At 40.9% G+C, this 24,516-nt stretch overlaps 1 protein-coding gene across 2 annotated transcripts in view; it reads right to left on the bottom strand.

The window, feature by feature from the left end:
- The window catches only part of LOC134586379 (antileukoproteinase-like), a 46,174-nt gene that overhangs the window by 14,825 nt on the left and 6,833 nt on the right, over positions 1-24,516 (bottom strand). For both annotated transcript variants that reach the window (XM_063441860.1, XM_063441859.1), the window contains exon 2: positions 9,011-9,169. In XM_063441860.1, the coding sequence (XP_063297930.1) occupies positions 9,011-9,169 (159 nt within the window). The remainder of the gene's footprint in view (positions 1-9,010; positions 9,170-24,516) is intronic.

A 24,516-nucleotide genomic window follows, 5' to 3' on the forward strand; every position in this document is an offset into this window, starting at 1 on the left:
AAGGAGGGCTCAAGAGGAAAATTATTTAAACTCAAGCTACTATATATCCCGATGCTATTTGGATAATATCTGGAATTGTTATATTCTCTAATGCTTACAACCTGAATACTTATATAAGCGGAGCATAGAGAGTAAATGCCTGAAAGTCAAAATAAGCCGTGTGGCCCCGTAAATCAAGCACAAGAGAAGGAGAGTTAATTATATACATATTGTTTACTATTATTTATTTTTCTCTACCTCTCTACTTTATTAAATGCTAGTATATGAGTGAGCAATAATGGCAAATAAAAAAGTGAACCCAAGTTGGGAAATAAAAGAGAAAAAGTTTGATCAAAGAATTGAAAAGAGACTTTCAAATTATTTTTCACCTCAAGATAAAGATAATATGGAAAGGAGAATTAGTCTAAATGAAATAACTCAGCCTGCAACACAAAGAAATCCCAAACAAAATATTCTGGATTCTTCACAAAAGGATCCTTGTCTGATTGGAAAAGATCTTCTGAACGCGTGCTTACAAGAGCAATTAGAAAATATAAAGAAAGAGATCCACCTAATGATGGATGACTTTAAAACGGAGATATCCAAAATAACGGACAAAGTTAACTTAATTGAAGATAAAATGGAGCATCTAAAATTACAACAAGGACTACAGGAAGAAAGGATTCTACAGATGGAAAAGAAAATGGCGTTATTGGAAGTCAAGATCACCGATAATGAAGATAGAGCAAGGAGAAATAATATCAGAATAAGAGGAATCCAGGGAGAAGGGACACCAGGAGGGCTGGAGGAATATCTGAAATAATTCTGCAAATTCCTGGGAGTACATCAAAAGAACAGTCTATATTGTACAGAAAGGATCCACAGAATCCCAAAGCCCAGTAATATTTCAACTCAAACCCCAAGAGATGTCATTGAGGCATTAAGTTTATATAGACTTAAACAAGAAGTCATGACGGCAATGAGATCTAAATCTCTACATGGCTCTAAATATGAACCAATCAAAATATTCAATGATTTATCTAGAAGTACTAGAATGTCTAGAAAGAATTATTCACAATGTACTCTCAAATTAAGGGACCTGGGAATTAAGTATACATTATTATTATACATGGCTATTTCCAGTCGGTTTAAGATTCTGATATAGAGAAAAAGTTGAAACATTTCGGGAAGTCCAGAGTTTGCAAAAATGGATCCAGGGAAATGTTAAATAGCGGATGCATGGGCCTACTTCGGATTCTCCTCTCCTTCTCCCTCCAAAGGGGAACGGGGAGAGGTGACTCCGTGGTAGTTCCACGCCCGAGCAGGATCTCTTACATATTTTCCCACTTAAAAGGGGAAAAATCTAAAAGAAAAAAAAGGGAAACATTTATTATTTTTTATGTTTTTTTTTTTTTCTTTGTTTTTTTTAGAGATGGGCTACTTGTTATAAATAAAAGAGTATTGGGTGTAAAAGAAAGTAAAAAGAGATAATATAGTTATTATACAGTACATGCTTAGAAGTTAGAAATATGATCTGATTCAATTAGTAAGAAGGAACAATAGTTTAATTATAGTAAGGGGCATGTTAATTATTGAAATTAGATTAAATATTAAATAGAACAAATTGAATGATCACCTATAAATAGCACATTGTAAAAAATAAAAGTAATTATAAAAAATAGGGTATATGAACCCATAAAAGCAATATATAAGAATTATAATAGTAACTATTAATGAAGAGATGAGAATAACACATAGGTAGGTTTGAGATATATACACAGATGAAGAAATTGGGAGAAAGGAAAAAGCTGATAAAAATATAAATGGGTCTAATCACAATAAAATAGATTTTGTTAAAATCACTTATACAAAGCTCATATTAAATTGAAATAAGATTTTTTTTATTTTTTTTATAAACTCATGGTAACTTGTGGTATGGATAAATTGTTAAGTGTTGCCCATCACCTAACCGTTTAGGGCGGTTAACTTTGTATATTCTTTCCCTCCTGATATAGGGGGAAGGAATACAGGGATCTAGATGGTTCCTATGGGTAGGGAACCGAGTATTTCAATGTTAAATGTAGGGGTGCAATGTTGTGTTTGTCATGTTATATGTATATTTCCCACGCCGGAGAGAAGGGAGTTGGATAGGATGAAGACATTCTTAGAATAGCATCCTTGAATGTAAGAGGGTTACAATTCCCTGCAAAAAAGAGTTATTCTTACAGACTTTATCAGGAAGGAATCAGTACATACCTGTGGCATACAAGAGACCCACTGGCTAGTAAAAGAGAAAGATAGACTTATCTCAAAGGAATTTCCGTTTATTTTTAAATCCTCTATGTTTAAAAAGAAGAAAAGAGGGGTAGCAATTATAATATCCTCAAAAATAGATTTTAAACTAATTCATCAGGACTCTGATACTGAAGGAATAGTCATTATAATAATTTGTGAGATAAATAACCAGTTATATACTATTGTAAATTTATATGCACCAAATAAAGCCCCCATAAGGTTCTTGAATAGACTTGTGGACAAAGTTGATCAAATTAAACAGGGAAAAATAATATATTTGGGAGATTTCAACTGTTTATTGGACCCTATTATGGATAGAAATAAACTAAATAATAATGAGAATAAAGGATATATAAAACAATCTTCCCTAAGATTTAATGAGATTATCACAAAAGGCAGGCCTTATGTACATATGGCGTATATGGCATCCTATGGAAAAGGATTATACATGTTTTTCCTATTCACATCAAGTCTATTCAAGAATAGATTAAATATTGACAGAAATTAATACTGCTAGAATGGTTAAGAAGATTTTAATTACCAACATTCCATGGTCTGATCATAATGCATTAATTTTGGTTAACAAAGATGAGTTTGTCAAAACTAGATCTAACTGGAGATTGAATGAATATTTACTAAAAACAAGTCAAAATGTGGATATAATACAAAAAGCTATAGAAGATTACTTTAGAGAAAATAAAAATCCTGAGACATCGTTGTCAACGCTTTGGTGCGCATTTAAATGCACAATCAGGGGAAGTTTCATAAAATTGGGTTCAGAGGAAAAAAAAAAACTCACAAAATTTATCACAGCTGTATATTGAATATGAAAGGTTGGAAAAACAGAATATAATAGTCCTTCGATTAAAAGTAGTGAAGAATTAAAATAAATAAGAGACAATTAACAATATCTTGATTAATAAATCGAATCTAGCCTTAGAACGTTTAAAAAGAACTTGGTATTATAAAGGGAATAAAGCGGATAAATTATTAACAAATAGATTAAAAAAGGAAAAAACTATTATTATTATTTCTAAAATAAAAATAAGCGGAGAAGGAGTAATCCTGTCACCAGATAAGATCGGTAATGCCTTTCAGAAGTATTATTAAGGCTTATATAGTTTACCAGAGATAAATGGTATTTATAAGATCTCCGAATTTTTCTCTCAACTTAAACTCCAAGTATAACAGAAGCCCAATTGACATTACTAAATGAACCTATCCTACAAAGTGAAGTAGAAATTGCTTTTAATAAATTAAAAGCAAAGAAGGCGCCAGGACCGGACGGGTTCAGTAATTGTTTCTACAGAATTTTTAAAGGAAATATCATAGACCCGCTTACTAAATTATTCAATGACTTTATGGTACATGAAATGTTAAAGGCTCATATAGTCCCTATTCCAAAGCCTGATAAAAACCCGGAACTAGTAACAAACTATAGACCCATTTCACTGTTAAATAGTGATATCAAAATGTACTCCTCTGTATTAGCAGATAGGATTTCCAATATAATACCAACAATCATTCATCAAGATCAAGTGGGGTTTATAGCTAGTAGATCCCTAATTTTTAATATTAGAAGATTGATAGATGTCGCAGATTTAACAACTAAAAGGAATTTACCCCTCCTTGCCCTGTCATTAGATGCCGAAAAGGCGTTTGACAGGGTAAGGTGGGATTTTTTGGAGAACACATTACATAGTTTTGGAATCCATGGCAATATTATTAGGGCTATTATGGACTTATACACAGTCCTAACAGCCAGGGTTGTAGGGAGTGGCTTCTTCTCGGACTGGTTTCAGTTGACAAATGGAACAAGGCAGGGGTGTCCCCTATCCCCACTTTTATATCGGATAAGCCTTGAACCCCTAGCACATAAAATCAGAGATAATGAATCTATAAAAGGAGTAGAGTTAGAGGGAGAATCACTAAAGCTTACAATGTACGCGGATGACGTGGTACTCACGCTGACGGACCCCTTGATATCCATGGAAAAAGTTATAAGGGAATTCTCAATATATTCAGGATACAAATTAAATTTTAAAAAGTCAGTTGGACTCCCGTTTAATCTCACATTAAGTACCAAGCGCAATTTATTTGACAAATTCGGATTTGATTGTAAAAAGAATTCCATAGAAGTTCTGGGTATAGAGATTAACAATAAAGCCAAATAGAATGATGGAACAAAATATTTTGAAACTATTGAAAGATACGGGAAAAACCTTGAAAAAATGAAAGGGAATAGAGGCATCTTGGTGGGGAAAAAACATGATAAAATTCTATATATATCCAAAATGGGTCTATCTCTTCCGCATGATACCTCTCTATTGTGAAAGCTGGCTCTCCTTAGCACAATCAATTTTTAACCGATTTATATGGGGTGGAAAACGTCCAAGATTAAGTCGTAATTATTCAATGTTAAAGATAAAATCAGGAGGACTGGGAATTCCACAGTTAAGTCAAACGTGGAGAGCATGTAATATAGCCCAAGCAATAATAACCCAATCCAATTTAGCCAAAGATCAATTCTGGTATAAAGTGGAGCAGAGCTTACTTAAAGATGAAATAAATGAAGATCTATGCTCCCTTTTATGGAAGACAGATAATAAATATAAGTACCGACAGAGATATACTTCCAAGGGTCTGATTCTAAATAATATTATACCTATATGGAATAAACTAAGGAAAGATCTGGATATACAAGATAAACGTATTACTAGTATTGATCTTAGATATCTGCAAAATAATATCGCAGATCTAAATATACAGAGCTGGATTAAATCGGGGATTAAGAAAATAAACAATATAGTATAGCATGGTAAAGTAAAAGATTTCAATGCTCTAGTAGATGAGTATAAGCTGCAGACTAAAGAAATATTTATCTATATGAGAATAAAGGGCTATCTCAAAGAGCATTTACCCCAAACAATCAATACTCGAACAACTATTAAAAAATCAAATTACTATTAAAAAACTGGTTTCAAAATGCTTTAATCTAATTGAAAAAGACCCGGAAAAAATGATCTGCCAAGTAATAAATAAATGGGGAAAGGAGCTATGTAACATTATAAGCTATGAAGACTGGAAGAAGGTGTTAAACCTGATCACAAAGAATGTACATTGTCTTAATTTAGTGGAACTCCAGTACAAAGTGATGAATAGGTGGTATTTAACGCCAGATAGGCTAGCTAAAATGTATACAGACGCCTCCGCTAAATGCTGGCGCTGTGGGGTTCATAAGGCGGGAATGATGCATATATGGTGGGAGTGTGGAGCAATTAAAACGTATTGGTCAATGATAGCATTAAAGATTAAATCACTAATTAAAATGTATTTTGATATAAAGCCAGATATTTTCTTGCTGCAATTATAGATAATTCAGAATTTTGATCAATGTGCTGCAATGGTAATTCATATCCTGTTAGCAGCTAAAATATTCATTGCTAGAAAATGGAAATCTAGTGAAGTCCCAGTCTGGGAGGAAGTTAAATTACAAGTAATCTATCAGATAAAAATGGTGATCGGTATAGCTAAAGAACCAAACACAATGAAAGAAAGGCTCGGCATCATACAGCAAATTTAAAGTATGTACTAAATGTATTTGGTAACATAGGAATGAAATAACCGGCTTACAATGTTCTAAAGGCATCTTAATGTCTAAAAGGAATGTAAAAAGTTAATAGAAGTTTATCCCGGCCCCCCTGCTCTCTTAGCTGGAAATATTGTCCGGGGTTTTTTGTGTTTTATATTATATTATGAGACGAAAGGAAAAAAAAAGGGGGAAAAAAAGATAAAAAGAAGGACTTAGAGATTCATGTTATCAATAATATCTGAATAATGTAATATTTAATGTGTTTATGTCCAGTGTAATGTATTGTGTTTTGTTTTTTCTAGAATAATAAAAGTAAAATATGAAATATGAAAAAAAAATAATTAATTCAAAATTACGTTTTGTAAAGATTTTCAGACAAAGTTCAGATGCAGAATATTCAGGATTACAATATTTAATATGTGGGGTAAAAGCTTAGTGATCGAAGGAGAAATCTGACATTTTACAGTCAAGGATTTTGTTCCTCAATTTGTGAGAAAATTGGAAATCACTTTTACAACAGCAGTAACAGTAACAGGTAGGTGATCGGCTGAAATTGGTGCAGTTTACACCATTCAGTCTATATTACTATGTAACTATATGGTAGATGTAAAAAAACAGATACAATTTGCATCTTGTAATACCTTTTTGATTGAGCTAATACATTTTTTTAGTAATAAGCTTTCGGGAGAACCTCCCTTTCTCAAGTCTAAAGCATTTCTGAGCAAGACGACACATCGAATTCAAAGTTGAGTTGTGATAAATGGGTTAGAGCGACATGAGTCCAGATAAGACACGGGTTTGATAGAAAATAGTATTACAAAGTACAAATTTTATCTGTTTTTTACATCTACATCACTGGACTAATACGGCTACAATACCTTAACTACCGTATATACTCGAGTATAAGCCGACCCGAATATAAGCCGAGGCCCCTAATTTTACCCCAAAAAACTGGGAAAACTTATTGACTCAAGTATAAGACTAGGGTGGGAAATGCAGCAGCTGCTGGTAAATTTCTAAATAAAATTAGATCCTTAAAAAATTATATTAATTGAATATTTATTTACAGTGTGTGTATATAATGAATGCAGTGTGTGTATGAGAATGCAGTATGTGTGTATGAGAATGCAGTGTGTGTGTATGAGAATGCAGTGTGTATATGAGTGCAGTGTGTGTATATGAATGCAGTGTGTGTGTATGAGAATGCTGTGTGTATGAGAATGCTGTGTGTATGAGTGCAGTGTGTGTGTATGAGAATGCTGTGTATGAGTGCAGTGTGTGTATGAGTGCAGTGTGTGTATGAATGCTGTGTGTGTGTATGAATGCTGTGTGTGTGTGTGTGTGTGTGTATGAATGATGTGTGTGTGTGTGTATGAATGCTGTGTGTGTGTATGAATGCTGTGTGTATGAGTGCAGTGTGTATGAGTGCTGTGTGTGTGTATGAGTGCAGTGTGTGTGTATGAATGCAGTGTGTGTGTATGAGTGCAGTGTGTGTATGTGTGTGTGTAATGCAGAGTGTGATGCAGAGCCTTGGTGGGGGGTGGGCATTTTTTATTTTTTAATTATTATTTTAGGCTGTCTACTAGATGCCCATGCTTCCTCCTCAACAGTGCCGACCCAGCCTTAAAGCTATAATAGTCTCCATTGTGGTATCTGGCGGTAACCTGCACGGATTCAATTCTAGTTTTAGTTTTATTTTGCCAATCCCGGTTCCAGGGTCCGCCTTTCATATACATGGCAGGGCCTGTACATATATCTATATCAATATCTACATGTCTATATGTTTTTACGTGTTTTTTGTGTTTTCTTTCCTACTTGTAAAATACTACCGTGTTCACAGTTGATGTATCAGAAAGCTAAATATGCCTAACGACCTTGACCGCACAGCGCTTAGACTCTAATTGTTGGGCGTTTCATTGTTATTTTTTTTTTTAAATTTATACTTAATATGTAGTATTACCGTGTGTCTCCTCTCAATAGCCTCAGTGCATCTCGCCTACTGGCAAAGGGACAGTTGTCCACATATATATGACATTCCCACCTTATCGGTGAGTTGAGCTTGATTTATGAATCCTCTAGCTAGCCTATTCCATATGGGACATGCGCCTATTAACGAGATGGGTATGTCCACACTAAGTGCACTGAGGACCATCTCGCTTTGCTAATACTTGTGTTCTACAGTTACTTAAAATATTCACATAGTCCAGTCGGTAACCAAACTGAATGTCTACTGCAAACTAGCAATCTGGAAATATACTGTCTAGCCTATAGTAATCATCTCATTAACAAAAAAAGTGCTTACGTTTCAAGTCCATGAAAATGTTATGCTTGTTTTATTGTATGCTTGTCAAGGCTGTTGTGGCCTTGCAAAGCTATTTGTAATACTCAGCACACAAAAATAAAGAATTAAAAAAAAAAAAAATATTATTTTAATATTTTTTTTGTTTCATTACATTTTTTTATTTTATTATTTTTTATTTTATTATTTTTATTTTATTATTTTTTTATTTTTATTTTTTTATTATTATTAATATATATATATATATATTTTTGTCCCCCCTCCCTGCTTGCTAGCTGGCCAGGGAGGGGGGCTCTCCTTCCCTGGTGGTCCAGTGGATGGGCACTGTGTAGAAGGGGGCTGTGGGGGCTGCAGAGAGATGTTACTTACCTTTCCTGCAGCTCCTGTCAGCTCTCTCCTCCTCCGCCGGTCCGTTCAGCACCTCGGTCAGCTCCCAGTGTAAATCTCGCGAGATTTACACTGTGAGCTGACAGAAGAGCTGAACGGACCGGCGGAGGAGGAGAGAGCTGACAGGAGCTGCAGGAAAGGTAAGTAACATCTCTCTGCAGCCCCCACAGCCCCCATTGTCTGTATTATGGCAATGCAAATTGCCATAATAGAGACTGACTCGAGTATAAGCCGAGTTGGGGTTTTTCAGCACAAAAAATGTGCTGAAAAACTCGGCTTATACTCGAGTATATACGGTATATAGTACATAGACAGCATTGATGCTAGATAGGCTTTCTCAGCGTGTCACATTTTAGTGCTTTGTTACATTAGGTACACTATAGACTATTGTGTCAATAAGTGACACTCAGAACATTCCAAACATGGCAGTAGTACATTCTATGTGTCAGGTTCCACACCTTTCAGAGGCAGGAGGCACTTATTCTGACAGCCAGAAAAGCAGCACTTTCTGTCCTCCTTGCAGTCTCCGTCTGTCCGACATTCGTTCTTCGGATTGGTTGTATTCACCGAGTCACATCGTGGGTAATCCACGTCCAAAGGACAACTGCCCGGCTTCTCTACATCAGGAAAGGAACCAAAAAAATATTATTCAGACATAATGGGTAATAAATGATTAAAGCATTTTTACAGGAATGTCTGTGTGACACACTACACCCAGGGGCAGGGCCGGGTTAACATAGGGGCTGATGGAGCTGCAGCTCCAGGCCCAGGCCCATGGAATAGGCCCATTGATTTAAAAAATAAAAAAATTCAACTTTTTTTTTTTTTTTTTTTTAAACACACTACTCTTAGGGTTGCCACCTGGCCAGTATTTATTTGAAGCTGCCTGGCCGGTGATGATATTTCTCAGTATAAACAGAGAGATTACTCTGCAATACCATCACTGGCCAGTAGGGGTCGCTGTGTGTGTGGAGAGAGGCAGGGATAGGAAGTTAAAGCATATACCAGCATTTCTTTACTCACTGATCCGCGAGGAAGCAGCTACACAGCACAGAGAGTCCAGACAGCAGTTCCCAGCCTCCAGAGACACCCTACAGCTCAGGGAAGTGAGGGATGGGGTAAAGGCTGCAGGGAGACATGGGGTCACTGAGACACTAGGGGACACTGTGAGACATGGGGACGCTGAGACACTTTGAGACATGTGGACACAGACAAACATGGGGACACTTGGGGACACAGACACTTGGGGACACAGACATACATGGGGACACTGAGACACGGGCTCACTTAGACACTAGGGATACAATGTCCCCGGTTGTATCAGTGTCCCCATGTCTCCCAGTCAGTGTCCCTGGTGTCTCAGTGTCCCCATGTCTCCCAGTGACTCAGTGTCCCTAGAGTCTCAGTGTTCCCATGTGTCCAAGTGTCCATAGTCTCTTTGTGCACATGTCTCCCTGTGTCCCTAGTGTCTGTGTGCCCATGTCTCCCAGTGTCCCTAGTATCTCAGTGTCCCCACATCTCCCGGTGTCTGTGTCCCCATGTCTCCCAGTATCCCCAAGTGTCTGTGTCCCCTAGTGACATGTCTGTGTCCCCTAGTATGCCTGGGCACACCCTAATCCCCGCGGCCCACACTATGTGCCTCTCTTCGTGGGCTGGTGAGGGAGATCAAAGATCTCCCTCACCGGCCCACAGCAGCATGGAGGGCGGCAGGAGAGGACCCGGGGAGGTCTTGCCAGCAGCTCCGCCGGGTTCCTCTCTCCTCAGGCTAGAGTTCACTCTCCACTGGACCACCAGGGATGGCAGCAGCACGGATATTAAGAAAGCATGGAGTTAGAAAGCATGGAGTGAGCGCATCATTAGACGCATTTATGCCAAGTTCGGGATGCTGTTGTCCAGCATGCATTCATGCCAGGCTAGCCTTCCAATTCTTTGGGCAGACATGCCTCCTTTTTGGGCATGTTCGTCCATTTCGGAAGTTCTGGTTACATGCGTCAGTGGCCCACCCTTTTTTTTTTTTTTTTTTAAGCTGGTATAGAAATTTATTTAAGGTCCTTATATTGAGATGATATATATATGTTTGGTTATTTTGTGGCCTTGATCTTTTTTTTTTATTTTTTTAAATTCTTTATTTTGAAAGTGCATATATATATATATACACACACACACATGTTTCAGTATTGCGAGATATAGTGCACTTTGTTTTTTGAATGTTGAATAAAGATTCAAAGGTAAACGTGGATAAGCATAAACGAAATATAAGGAACACTTAGGTTTCATACGTCTACTATAACATTGTTGCTTGAGGCCCTAGAATTATGATTAATCACGTATATCTAGCTGTCTGCACAATTACAATGACTTGGGTTTTTCATGGAGTGATTTCGAGGGATCTGTGTATGGGAGAGACCAAACATTGGGTCTAAGTTAAACTAAGGGGTCGGTATACTTTGCCTGTGCATCGTGCCTCGGTTTCTGCATGAAGGTCTCTCTGCATGTACCAGGGGCAGTGGCATGAGCTGATTGGGTCAAGCCCGTTTGGCTCGCGTACAAAAAACAAAGCAATTTCCCTCGTAAGTGTATGGGGTCACGCCAAGTGGGCTCCTACTCTCGTGCTGCGCTGGTCACCATGGTAACATCATTATAATATGATTCATTACTATATATATGTGTAGACAGGCATAACAGTATACTTAGAGCAATTAAGGTGATATATGCCAACTAGGAGAGTGTGTCTAGAGGTCGCTGTTGGATTCTGTGTGTTGATATTTAGTGTCGCTGCTGTTTGATTCCCTTCGGGTCCACTCCGTCGACTGGGGGAAGACTCGTAGTGTGCTTACTGGTAGGGTCATCTAACTTGGCGTGGTCAGCGCCAATTATGTGGTTTGTGACGTGCGGCCATTTTCCTATAGTTTAGATGATGAATGGGTATTGTTCTCTACTGGTGTAAGGAGTCTGTTTGGGCCGTGGCGTGATCGCCGTCTTGAGCCCAGTTATGGGCCACGGGTTAAGTTATGTGTGCCATGGTATGCTATATGGGTGCACGGGGGTGTCGCAATGTGGTATCACTATGTGTTCCTCCCCACCCCTGCGTCTACATGGCCAATAGTGTAAATAATAACATTAAAAATATACATTTAAAAATAAATCATAAAGAGGATCAAGGTATAAATAGCCACCACCATCAGGAGTAGTCTTATAAGTATGAGTCAATATGCTAGTCCGGAAGAGGGCATAGGTGGGTTGCCCTTGTAGCTGGTCTGTCTCTTTGATAGGTGTGCTTTGCCTATAGATAGCGGCTTGGGGGGTGAGTCAGCGGGGATAAGGGTTGGAGCAAAAAGAGTCCTAGTGGGCCATAGAGTAGGTGTTTTAGTTCTCATGTTGTCCATGCAGTAACTGATCGGGATACGGGGCCGATCTTATATCCACGGGGGTTGTTCACCTCCGGGCAGATCAGTCTATGGTGGGTTCCGAGCTCTGTCCCGGGTCTCCCCTCTCGGTGCCCGGGTCATAACGTTGGTGGCTTCGGCTGCTTCTTGAGTAAGCGGCGCTGCAGGAGGTAGCTGCAGCGTTTTGAGGAGCTTCGCTGGATCCTCTCCCGCAGACAGAATCAACACCGCCTCTCCGTGGGGTACTACCAGGGTTCCAGACGCACCCTACCTGTATCTGATACTATGGTCACGCAATATTCTGGTGACCGGTTGGAACCGGCGCCGCTCTGCCAATACTGCAAAGGGCAAGTCTTCGAATATTGTTATCTGGCAATTGTCCACGTTAATCGATGCTTGGGCTCTGGAGCGGGTTAGGATGGCTGTCTTGACCGCGATGTCTCGTGTCGCCACTATTGTGTCTCTTGGTGCGTCAGCAGGGGCGGTGGGGGCTTTCCGGACCCTGAATGCCGTGATCAGTGGCGGTGTTTTGCCGTCTCCCTTCACGCCCAGTGCCCTGGCCACCTTGTTAGTGAAGTCCATAAGGGCCTCTGGGGTCACAGTCTCCGGCACCCCTCTGTCAGGGTACCTGTGGTCTCTACCTCCAAAAGAGGTAGAGACTTAGCTGTTCCACCATTCAGACGGTCTGATGACTCCCTTCCCCGCAGTCTATCCGGTCATGCAAGGCCGGCCGCGAGGGAGTGACTGCCTTTTACACCATCTAGGCAGGAAGTCATCATCAGGACACTCCCCCGGATCGACCTGTCAGTCAATTGCTGCAGGACCAATCAGGACGTCTCGGAGGTGTGGTTACTGCTCTGAACAGAGTATTTAACAGAGCTTCCTTCATTAGCTCATTGCCCTGTCGTGGTTCTAGCTTGTTCTAGTCACTCAGTGCTTGTGTATTCTATTATCCCTTTTGGTTTTGACCCGGCTTGTTTACCTTACTCTGCTTATCTCTGTTACCCTTGATTCGGCTTGTCTCTCGCTTACCTGTCTTCTGTTACCCTCGACCTCGGCTTGTCTTTGACCATTCTATACGGTACTACTTACGTTAGTCCGGCCATTCTAAGGTCCGGTATACGTATCTGGCTACTGTTTGTACTCTGCGTGTTGGATCCCTGTCCCGATCCTGACATTACGACAGGGCCAATGGATCCTGCAAGTACAAACAGTCAGCTGGCTTCTCCTGATCCTAGGTTTGAAGCCATGGATCACAGAATGGATCAGATGGCGCTTGCGCTACAGGCTCTATTATCTCATGCCAATAACCCACCAGAGGAGATACGTAATACCCCTGTCTCTCCTGTCGGTTCAGGTCTAGAGGTAGCCACAGTGGGTGCTTCTTCTCACATTACCCCCCCAGTACGCTATGGTGGGGCTCCTGAGAAGTGTCGTGGTTTTTTAAACCAAATTAGTATCCACTTTGAATTGCAACCCCGCTCTTATCCTACAGATAGGGCAAAGGTAGGATTTATTATCACCCTACTTATTGAGAAAGCTCTGAGATGGGCCAACCCACTATGGGAGAACGATAACCCATTAGTGTATAACTATAACGCATTTGTAGCTGCTTTTAGAAGAACATTTGATCCTCCAGGTAGAAAGGTTAATGCAGCCAGATTACTGTTGCGCCTGAGACAGGAGAACCGAACACTGGTGGATTATGCACTAGAGTTCAGGTCTCTGGCGTCAGAAGTCAAGTGGAATGAGCAGGCGTATATGGATGTATTTTTGAATGGCCTATCTGAAGTAATCCTTGATGAGGTTGCTACCAGAGAACTCCCTGAGAATTTAGAAGATTTAATTTCGTTCATCTCTCGTATAGATGAACGTTTAAGAGAGAGACAGAACACTCGAGAGAGGAACCGGAGACCTTCTTTTAGGTTAGCCCCCGCTTTTCCAAGTCCTGACTCCACGGTATCTTTGCTTCCTGAACCTATGCAGATAGGTTATACCCGCCTCTCTGAGGAGGAAAGACAGTACAGGAGAAGAGAGGGTTTGTGTATGTATTGTGGAGCCAAGGGTCATTTACTCTCGAACTGTCCTAACCGTCCGGGAAACGCTCGCACCTAAGTCTCTCTAGAGGACAAGCCTTGGGTGTTTCTATTTTGTCCTCTACTCCTAATTATAAAGATCACAGGCTTCTGCTACCAGTTTCCTTAACTTGGGAGAAGGAAGTAGTAAGGGCTATGGCATTGATAGATTCCGGTGCTGCTGAGAATTTTATCGACCAAGCCTTTGCTATTAAGAACAATTTCCCATCCCAGCTAAGGGAGACACCCTTGGCCGTTGAGGCCATAGATGGTAGACCACTACTAGACCCTGTTATCTTTCGTGAAACCATACCCATTAGTTTAAATGTTGGTATCCTACACGTGGAGAATTTATCTCTTTTGCTCATTTCATCCCCTTCCGTTCCCATAGTTCTGGGGTACCCATGGTTGAAGAAACATAACCCTATTATCGATTGGGAGTTAGGGGAGATACTCTCGTGGGGCCAGGGTTGCCAGGATAGGTGTTTATGCAAGGTTTCTCCATTAGCTAATGTTAACATACCTGAGACTCCTATTCAGTCCACAGAAAAACAGATACCAGACCTTTACCTAGACTTAAAGGCAGTATTTGACAAGAAGAATGCAGATTCTTTGCCGCCACACAGGCCATTTGATTGTAAAATTAAGCTCCTACCTGGGACTATGCCTCCGAGGGGCCATGTATATCCTTTGTCTGTTCAGGAGAACTTGGTTCTAGAGGAGTATATTCGGGAGAACTTAGAAAAGGGATTCATTAGGAGGTCTTCTTCCCCGGCCGGGGCTGGGTTCTTTTTCGTTAAGAAAAAGGATGGCTCGCTGAGACCTTGTATCGATTACCGAGGCTTGAATAAAATAACTGTCAGAAATGCCTATCCTATTCCACTTATTACCGAGTTATTTGATCGTCTTAAGGGCTCCAAAATCTTCACCAAGTTAGATCTCAGAGGGGCATATAATTTGGTGAGAGTCCAGCAGGGACACGAGTGGATGACGGCGTTCAATACTCGGTACGGTCACTATGAATACACAGTTATGCCGTTTGGACTTTGCAATGCTCCTGCAGTATTTCAGGATCTGATTAATGAGGTACTTAGGGAGTTTCAACATGATTGTGTCATTGTCTACCTAGACGACATACTGATACACTCTAGGGAGATTGAAACTCACCATAGACAGGTCAGAGCGGTATTACAGAAACTTCTGCAACATGGTCTATACTGTAAATTGGAAAAATGCAGCTTTGATCAGTCTCAGATAGATTTTCTTGGTTACGTGATTTCTGGGGAAGGTTTTAAGATGGACCCTGACAAACTCCAGTCTATTTTAGATTGGCCATTACCTAAGGGACTTAAGGCTATTCAGAGGTTTATTGGTTTCTCCAATTATTATAGGCGCTTCATTAAGGGTTACTCGTCTATTATTGCGCCCATTACCAATATGACCAAACAGGGGGCAGAAACTAAGACGTGGTCTCCTGAAGCTCTTGCTGCTTTTAAGAGGCTCAAAGAACTTTTTGCTTCTGCTCCAATATTAGTCCATCCTGATACGACTTTGCCGTTTCTGCTCGAGGTCGATGCCTCTGAGACAGGAGTAGGTGCGGTTCTGTCACAAAGATTAGCGGTAGATAAACCATTACACCCGTGTGGTTTTTTTTCCAGGAAACTTTCTGGGGCTGAGAGCAGATATGACATCGGAGACAGGGAACTGTTAGCAGTCATTAAAGCCTTAAAGGAGTGGAGACATTTGTTGGAGGGGACCCTACACCCTATTACGATTTTGACAGACCACAAAAACTTGTCATATATTGGGGAGGCTAAGCGCTTATCCTCTAGACAAGCTCGTTGGTCCTTATTCCTGACTCACTTCAATTATGTACTGACTTACAGACCTGGTTCTAAAAACTCTAAAGCCGATGCATTATCTCGCCAATATGAACCTTCTACTGTACCTGAACCAGTTCTTTCTTCTATAGTTCCGAAGTGCAATATCATTGCTAATACGAATCTCAGGATTCATTCTCCATTACTGGCCGAGATCATTAAGTTGCAACATCTCGCACATAAACAGACCCCTGCGGGTCGTCATTTCGTTCCTCCTGCTTTTCAACTGGAACTTTTACAGTGTTTACATAATAGCAAGATGGCGGGACATCCTGGTATTCGCAAAACTTACGCCTTGATCTCTAAGGACTTCTGGTGGTCTACTTTACGGAGGGATGTTGAGGAGTTCATCGCTGCATGTGAAGTTTGTACTAAAACCAAACAACCCCATACGCTTCCATGTGGACTCCTGCAACCCTTGGAGGTTCCAGAGAAACCATGGTCCTGTTTGGCCATGGACTTTATTGTCGATCTACCTATCTCTAAAAGACAGACTGTTATCCTCACCGTGGTTGACAGGTTTACTAGGATGGCACACTTCATTCCCCTGCCTAAACTTCCGTCTTCTCCCAAATTGGCAGAGATATTCGCCAAGGAGATTTTTCGCCTACATGGGATACCCTCTCAAATTGTATCGGACAGAGGCTCCCAATTTGTTTCCCGCTTTTGGAGGTCCTTCTGCTCTCAACTTGGTATTAAATTAAACTTTTCTTCTGCCTATCATCCTCAGTCTAATGGAGCTGCTGAACGTACCAACCAGAAAATTGAACAATATTTACGATGCTTTGTTTCTGAACACCAGGATGATTGGGTCGGTTTGATTCCTTGGGCGGAGTTTGCACACAACAATCTCGTTTGCGATTCTACTCATTCAAGCCCCTTCTTCATGAATTATGGTTTTCATCCGTCTATTCTTCCTTCGGATTCTCCTTCCCAGGGGGTGCCGTCGGTTGATGTTCATATTGCCAATTTGAGGAAGTTGTGGGATCAAACTCGACAAATCCTTGTGCACAACTCTATGTTGGTCAAGAAACACGCTGATAAACGTAGAAGGGCGGCTCCGGTCTTTGTTCCAGGTGATAGGGTATGGTTGAGCACGAGGAACATCTGTTTAAAAGTGCCCTCCATGAAGTTCGCTCCTCGGTTTATTGGACCCTACAGGGTGCTGACCCGTATCAATCCGGTTGCGTATCGTTTAGCTCTTCCTAATACCTTACGCATTCCGAACTCGTTTCACGTTTCATTGCTGAAACCACTCATATGTAACAGATTTTCCTCCACAATAGCCCCTCCTCGCTCCGTTCAGGTGGAGGGTCAGGAGGAGTATGAGGTCAACTCTATTATTGATTCTCGAATCTCCCGGGGGAGAGTACAATATCTGGTTGATTGGAAGGGATATGGTCCTGAGGAGAGGAGTTGGGTACCTCAGGAGGATGTTCATGCTCCCCGTCTCCGCAGGGCGTATCACTCTCGCTTCCCATCTCGTCCCGGTTCATTCCGCCCGGTGGGCGTATCTGAGAGGGGGGGTACTGTCAGGGTACCTGTGGTCTCTACCTCCAAAAGAGGTAGAGACTTAGCTGTTCCACCATTCAGACGGTCTGATGACTCCCTTCCCCGCAGTCTATCCGGTCATGCAAGGCCGGCCGCGAGGGAGTGACTGCCTTTTACACCATCTAGGCAGGAAGTCATCATCAGGACACTCCCCCGGATCGACCTGTCAGTCAATTGCTGCAGGACCAATCAGGACGTCTCGGAGGTGTGGTTACTGCTCTGAACAGAGTATTTAACAGAGCTTCCTTCATTAGCTCATTGCCCTGTCGTGGTTCTAGCTTGTTCTAGTCACTCAGTGCTTGTGTATTCTATTATCCCTTTTGGTTTTGACCCGGCTTGTTTACCTTACTCTGCTTATCTCTGTTACCCTTGATTCGGCTTGTCTCTCGCTTACCTGTCTTCTGTTACCCTCGACCTCGGCTTGTCTTTGACCATTCTATACGGTACTACTTACGTTAGTCCGGCCATTCTAAGGTCCGGTATACGTATCTGGCTACTGTTTGTACTCTGCGTGTTGGATCCCTGTCCCGATCCTGACACCCTCGCATCCGCACGTTTTTCTTGCGGTGCCTGGCCTCGAGTGTAGTGACTGTTCTGGTCAGGCTCCGGATCTGTTGGGCCATGGTTTCTATCTGAGCTTGGGTCCCAAGTTGCCAGTTGTCCCTTTCCTCTTCTCGGTTTTCCACTTCAGCTATGCGGTGACTCAGTGCTCCGACCTCCGTCTGTACTCCGGTAAGGTCTGTTTTCCACACTGCTCGGAGTTCCAGTAGCAGCCTCTTAATGTCCCCTTTTGTAGCTGGGGATGTGTCGGCGTCCGAATCCCCCCTTTGGTGCACTCCGCTAGTCGCTTGTGGGATCTCAGATCCATTTTCCCCCTCGGAGTCCTAGGAGAGACTGGAGTCTCGTGTTCTGCTGGGGGCCATCTTGGATTGGACCTGAGGCCACGGTCCGTCGAAGGATCGTCGAATGTCAGGCTGGTAAAGACCTTCCGAGCAGGCTGGCTTTCGATTTTTGCGCCCCATCTCGCTTATGAAGGTATTAGGCACAATTTGGCTTCTATTGTTGGCCGTTTTCGTGGCTTTTTGTCTGTAATTATAATCTGTGTGGCCGGAGCTCTACACAAACGCGTCTGGTCGGTTGCTCTGCCGGCCCACCCTTTTACATTGGCCATTAACTTCCTGCTTCACTGGACACTGCATGGATTTACTTGATAAAATAGAAAGGTGAACAGCGCTAAAGATCAGAAAATGTACATACGTTTAGTAGAAATACTGGCCAGCGGAGTAACTTAAAAAAAGAGAAACAAAAATACAAATAATGCTACAGTATGTATGAACGATATAATTCCACAAGAACAAAGGTGTTATATTCACACTCACACTTTGAGGAGCTATATCAGCTCGGTGTTAAGAGCCTGGATAGAATAATCCCCGTCTATGGATTTCTTGAGGTTCAAGATCGTTGGTGAATTTATAGGTGTAAGTATTCGTTATATGAAAAACAAGAGTAAAATACGCCACATGGTATAGTACGTAAATAAAAATATTGTAGTAAAAGTAGATGATCCTACTTACATATACTAGAGCAACGACCTGCTCTAGTTTGGAGAATTTTAGGTGGAATAATCCCCACCTCGGGATATAGTGGACCCAGGTATAGCAGCAAAGCAGTATTAGATAGGAAGGAGGACAAGAGAAATGACTGGATAGTTTAAAAAATATATATACTTTAATACAATAAGTAAAAAGTGAATAATAAACTATAAAACCAGTCCTGTATAAAAGTCCAAAATTCGTCCTCACTTGACGCGTTTCGCCGAAGCTTTCTCAAAAGGCATTCACTTTTGAGAAAGCTTCGGCGAAACGCGTCAAGTGAGGAAGAATTTTGGACTTTTATACAGGACTGGTTTTATAGTTTATTATTCACTTTTTACTTATTGTATTAAAGTATATATAATTTGTAAACCATCCAGTAATTTTTTTGTCCTCCTTCCTATTTAATACTGCTTTGCTGCTATACCTGGGTCCACTATATCCCGAGGTGGGGATTATTCCACCTAAAATTCTCCAAACTAGAGCAGGTCGTTGCTCTAGTATATGTAAGTAGGATCATCTACTTTTACTACAATATTTTTATTTACGTACTATACCATGTGGCGTATTTTACTATTGTTTTTCATATAACGAATACTTACACCTATAAATTCACCAACGGTCTTGAACCTCAAGAAATCCATAGACGGGGATTATTCCATCCAGGCTCTTAACACCGAGCTGATATAGCTCCTCAAAGTGTGAGTGTGAATATAACACCTTTGTTCTTGTGGAATTATATCGTTCATACATACTGTACCATTATTTGTATTTTTGTTTCTCTTTTTTTAAGTTACTCCGCTGGCCAGTATTTCTACTAAACGTATGTACATTTTCTGATCTTTAGCGCTGTTCACCTTTCTATTTTATCTGTCCATTTATCACAAGGTAGAGGGAACACCTTGTTGGTGAACTGCTGCTCACCCTTGAGAAGAGAGCGCTTATTACTCTTTTACAATGGATTTACTTGAAAGATGAAAGCATGATTTAGAGAGAGATTAGCATATTTTAAGACAATCATTTTATAGCTGCTTCATATGAGTTTCCCTTCCGGCAACATCTCCTCCAGATACATAACGCTTTAGAGGTATGACTGTTTTAGTGTTTTTGGTCAAAACGATTCTGTACTTAGGCCCCTCATAATTGTCAGCACATGGCCCATTGGGCTCTTAATCTGGCCCTGACTACACCTGCTGTATTAACCCCTAACCATGCTATATTAACTGCACACTATGCTGTATTAACCCCTAACCATGCTATATTAACTGCACACTATGCAGTATGAACCCCTAACCATGCTATATTAACTTCACACTATGCTGTATTAACCCCTAACCATGCTATATTAACTTCACATTATGCTGTATTAACCCCTAACCATGCTATATTAACTTCACACTATGCAGTATGAACCCCTAACCATGCTATATTAACTGCACACTATGCAGTATTAACCCCTAACCATGCTATATTAACTTCACACTATGCTGTATTAACCCCTAACCATGCTATATTAACTTCACACTATGCAGTATGAACCCCTAACCATGCTATATTAACTTCACACTATGCAGTATGAACCCCTAACCATGCTATATTAACTGCACACTATGCAGTATGAACCCCTAACCATGCTATATTAACTTCACACTATGCAGTATGAACCCCTAACCATGCTATATTAACTTCACACTATGCAGTATGAACCCCTAACCATGCTATATTAACTGCACACTATGCAGTATGAACCCCTAACCATGCTATATTAACTTCACACTATGCAGTATTAACCCCTAACCATGCTATATTAACTGCACACTATGCTGTATTAACCCCTAACCATGCTATATTAACTTCACACTATGCAGTATGAACCCCTAACCATGCTATATTAACTTCACACTATGCAGTATGAACCCCTAACCATGCTATATTAACTTCACACTATGCAGTATTAACCCCTATCCATGCTATATTAACTGCACACTATGCAGTATGAACCCCTATCCATGCTATATTAACTGCACACTATGCAGTATGAACCCCTAACCATGTTATATTAACTTCACACTATGCTGTATTAACCCCTAACCATGCTATATTAACTTCACATTATGCTGTATTAACCCCTAACCATGCTATATTAACTTCACATTATGCTGTATTAACCCCTAACCATGCTATATTAACTGCACATTATGCTGTATTAACCCCTAACCATGCTATATTAACTTCACACTATGCAGTATTAACCCCTATCCATGCTATATTAACTTCACACTATGCTGTATTAACCCCTAACCATGCTATATTAACTTCACATTATGCTGTATTAACCCCTAACCATGCTATATTAACTGCACATTATGCTGTATTAACCCCTAACCATGCTATATTAACTTCACACTATGCAGTATTAACCCCTATCCATGCTATATTAACTTCACACTATGCTGTATGAACCCCTAACCATGCTATATTAACTTCACACTATGCAGTATTAACCCCTAACCATGCTATATTAACTGCACATTATGCTGTATGAACCCCTAACCATGCTATATTAACTGCACATTATGCTGTATTAACCCCTAACCATGCTATATTAACTTCACACTATGCAGTATTAACCCCTATCCATGCTATATTAACTTCACACTATGCTGTATTAACCCCTAACCATGCTATATTAACTTCACATTATGCTGTATTAACCCCTAACCATGCTATATTAACTGCACATTATGCTGTATTAACCCCTAACCATGCTATATTAACTTCACACTATGCAGTATTAACCCCTATCCATGCTATATTAACTTCACACTATGCTGTATGAACCCCTAACCATGCTATATTAACTTCACACTATGCAGTATTAACCCCTAACCATGCTATATTAACTGCACATTATGCTGTATGAACCCCTAACCATGCTATATTAACTTCACATTATGCTGTATGAACCCCTAACCATGCTATATTAACTTCACACTATGCTGTATTAACCCCTAACCATGCTATATTAACTTCACATTATGCTGTATGAACCCCTAACCATGCTATATTAACTTCACACTATGCAGTATTAACCCCTAACCATGCTATATTAACTGCACACTATGCTGTATGAACCCCTAACGATGCTATATTAACTTCACACTATGCTGTATTAACCCCTATCCATGCTATATTAACTGCACATTATGCTGTATGAACCCCTAACCATGCTATATTAACTTCACATTATGCTGTATGAACCCCTAACCATGCTATATTAACTTCACACTATGCTGTATTAACCCCTAACCATGCTATATTAACTTCACATTATGCTGTATGAACCCCTAACCATGCTATATTAACTTCACACTATGCAGTATTAACCCCTAACCATGCTATATTAACTTCACACTATGCAGTATTAACCCCTAACCATGCTATATTAACTTCACACTATGCTGTATTAACCCCTAACCTTGCTATATTAACTGCACACTATGCTGTATGAACCCCTAACCATGCTATATTAACTTCACATTATGCTGTATTAACCCCTAACCATGCTATATTAACTTCACACTATGCAGTATTAACCCCTAACCATTCTATATTAACTTCACACTATGCAGTATTAACCCCTAACCATGCTATATTAACTTCACACTATGCAGTATTAACCCCTAACCTTGCTATATTAACTTCACACTATGCTGTATTAACCCCTAACCATGCTATATTAACTTCACACTATGCTGTATGAACCCCTAACCTTGCTATATTAACTTCACACTATGCTGTATGTAACGGATCCACTGGCACCCCGACTGGGTACCTCCGTTGAAAGATGCTCCTAGCGCTTCCAGAGGACTCCAAGCACTCCACCAGACACCATAAGCACCGCAGGCTGCAGCTATCTCCCTTCAGAACGAAGCAGGAACAAGCTCTTACAAGAGCTCAGTGATTATAGCAAGGGAATATGCCTAGCATAGCAATCCCTTGTAGCAGATTCCCCCAATAAGAGACAGGACTCAAGTTGAGGGTAAAACAGGAACTCTGGACTGGCTCATCCAGCCTGGCTTTTATTTCAAACTCACACATACAGGCCACACCCAGGGGGAGGCATAAAAGAACCAATGACATAGATGTTACCTCCCACACATCCCCTCCCCTTAGTGTGACACATAATCCCATTATGCATACAGTGTAAAATATACTTTTACACAACTTTCATAACTTTAAAACCATACATCACATTCACATAAAAATACATATCCACAATCAATCCATTCAGGGGAACAACATATTAAAAAATGGCATGAATCCGACCAGGGGTTCAAAAGTTACTAAAAGTATCTTTTGTTCCTTTCTGGCTGGCAGAAAAACACATAATCCCATTATGCATACAGTGTAAAATATACTTTTACACAACTTTCATAACTTTAAAACCATACATCACATTCACATAAAAATACATATCCACAATCAATCCATTCAGGGGAACAACATATTAAAAATGGCATGAATCCGACCAGGGGTTCAAAAGTTACTAAAAGTATCTTTTGTTCCTTTCTGGCTGGCAGAAAAACATCCCCACAATGCACCCTGGTTTCCTCCCTTCTGCCCTGGAGTTAATTGGAGAAGTAATCCAATTACCCAGGACTAAAGGCAGACTCCATTAACCACATGGTTGCAAAACAACATAAAACACTTTAAAATACATAAAGTCACATTTACACATAACACACAGACATTTCACCTATCCCCAGATAGCTGGGATCTGCACGCACAAAACTACCGAATAGCGCGCAGATCCTACTCACACAGTACAATTGCCATGGAGCTAAAGTCTTTCCCATAGTCTTTCATTATATGAATAGGCTCCATGGTATGGCTATCTGGGGTATCACATTCCCATAAAGTCTGGTCCATAGTCCAAAGGCAAGAGGCGGGCAATCAGCCCCCTCCAAGGACATGTGGCGAGGTCGGTTTCGCCACACTTCTCCCCTTTACCCCCCAGACTAACAGGGTACTTGACCTCCTGCCGGTCAGTGCCCTTGTTAGTCCAGCAGCCCACCCGCAAGACAGAAACAGCAGAGCAGCCCACCCACAATAAACAGTTACTACACCTGGGTGAGGGAGAATCTTGTCCAGGTTCAGGTGCCTCACCACGGCTGTGTGGGGGACTGGTAGGCTGCCTTGGTAGGTTGCTGAGGGGGCAGAGACCAGCGGTACTCTGTCCTGTTGCCAGCACTACCACGGGAGTAGTCTGGTTGGAGCCTGGTTGCTGGAGACCGACTGTCTCCCCTTTAAATACACCGCTCTGCTGCTGGAGACCGACTGTCTCCCCTTGAGTTACACCGCTCTGCTGCTGGAGACCGACTGTCTCCCCTTGAGTTACACAACTCTGCTGCTGGAGACCGACTGTCTCCCCTTTAGTTACACAGCTCTGCTGCTGGAGACAGACTGTCTCCCCTTTG

The sequence above is a fragment of the Pelobates fuscus genome, chromosome 2, assembly GCF_036172605.1.
Source record: "Pelobates fuscus isolate aPelFus1 chromosome 2, aPelFus1.pri, whole genome shotgun sequence".
In the NCBI taxonomy this organism is placed as follows: domain Eukaryota; kingdom Metazoa; phylum Chordata; class Amphibia; order Anura; family Pelobatidae; genus Pelobates; species Pelobates fuscus.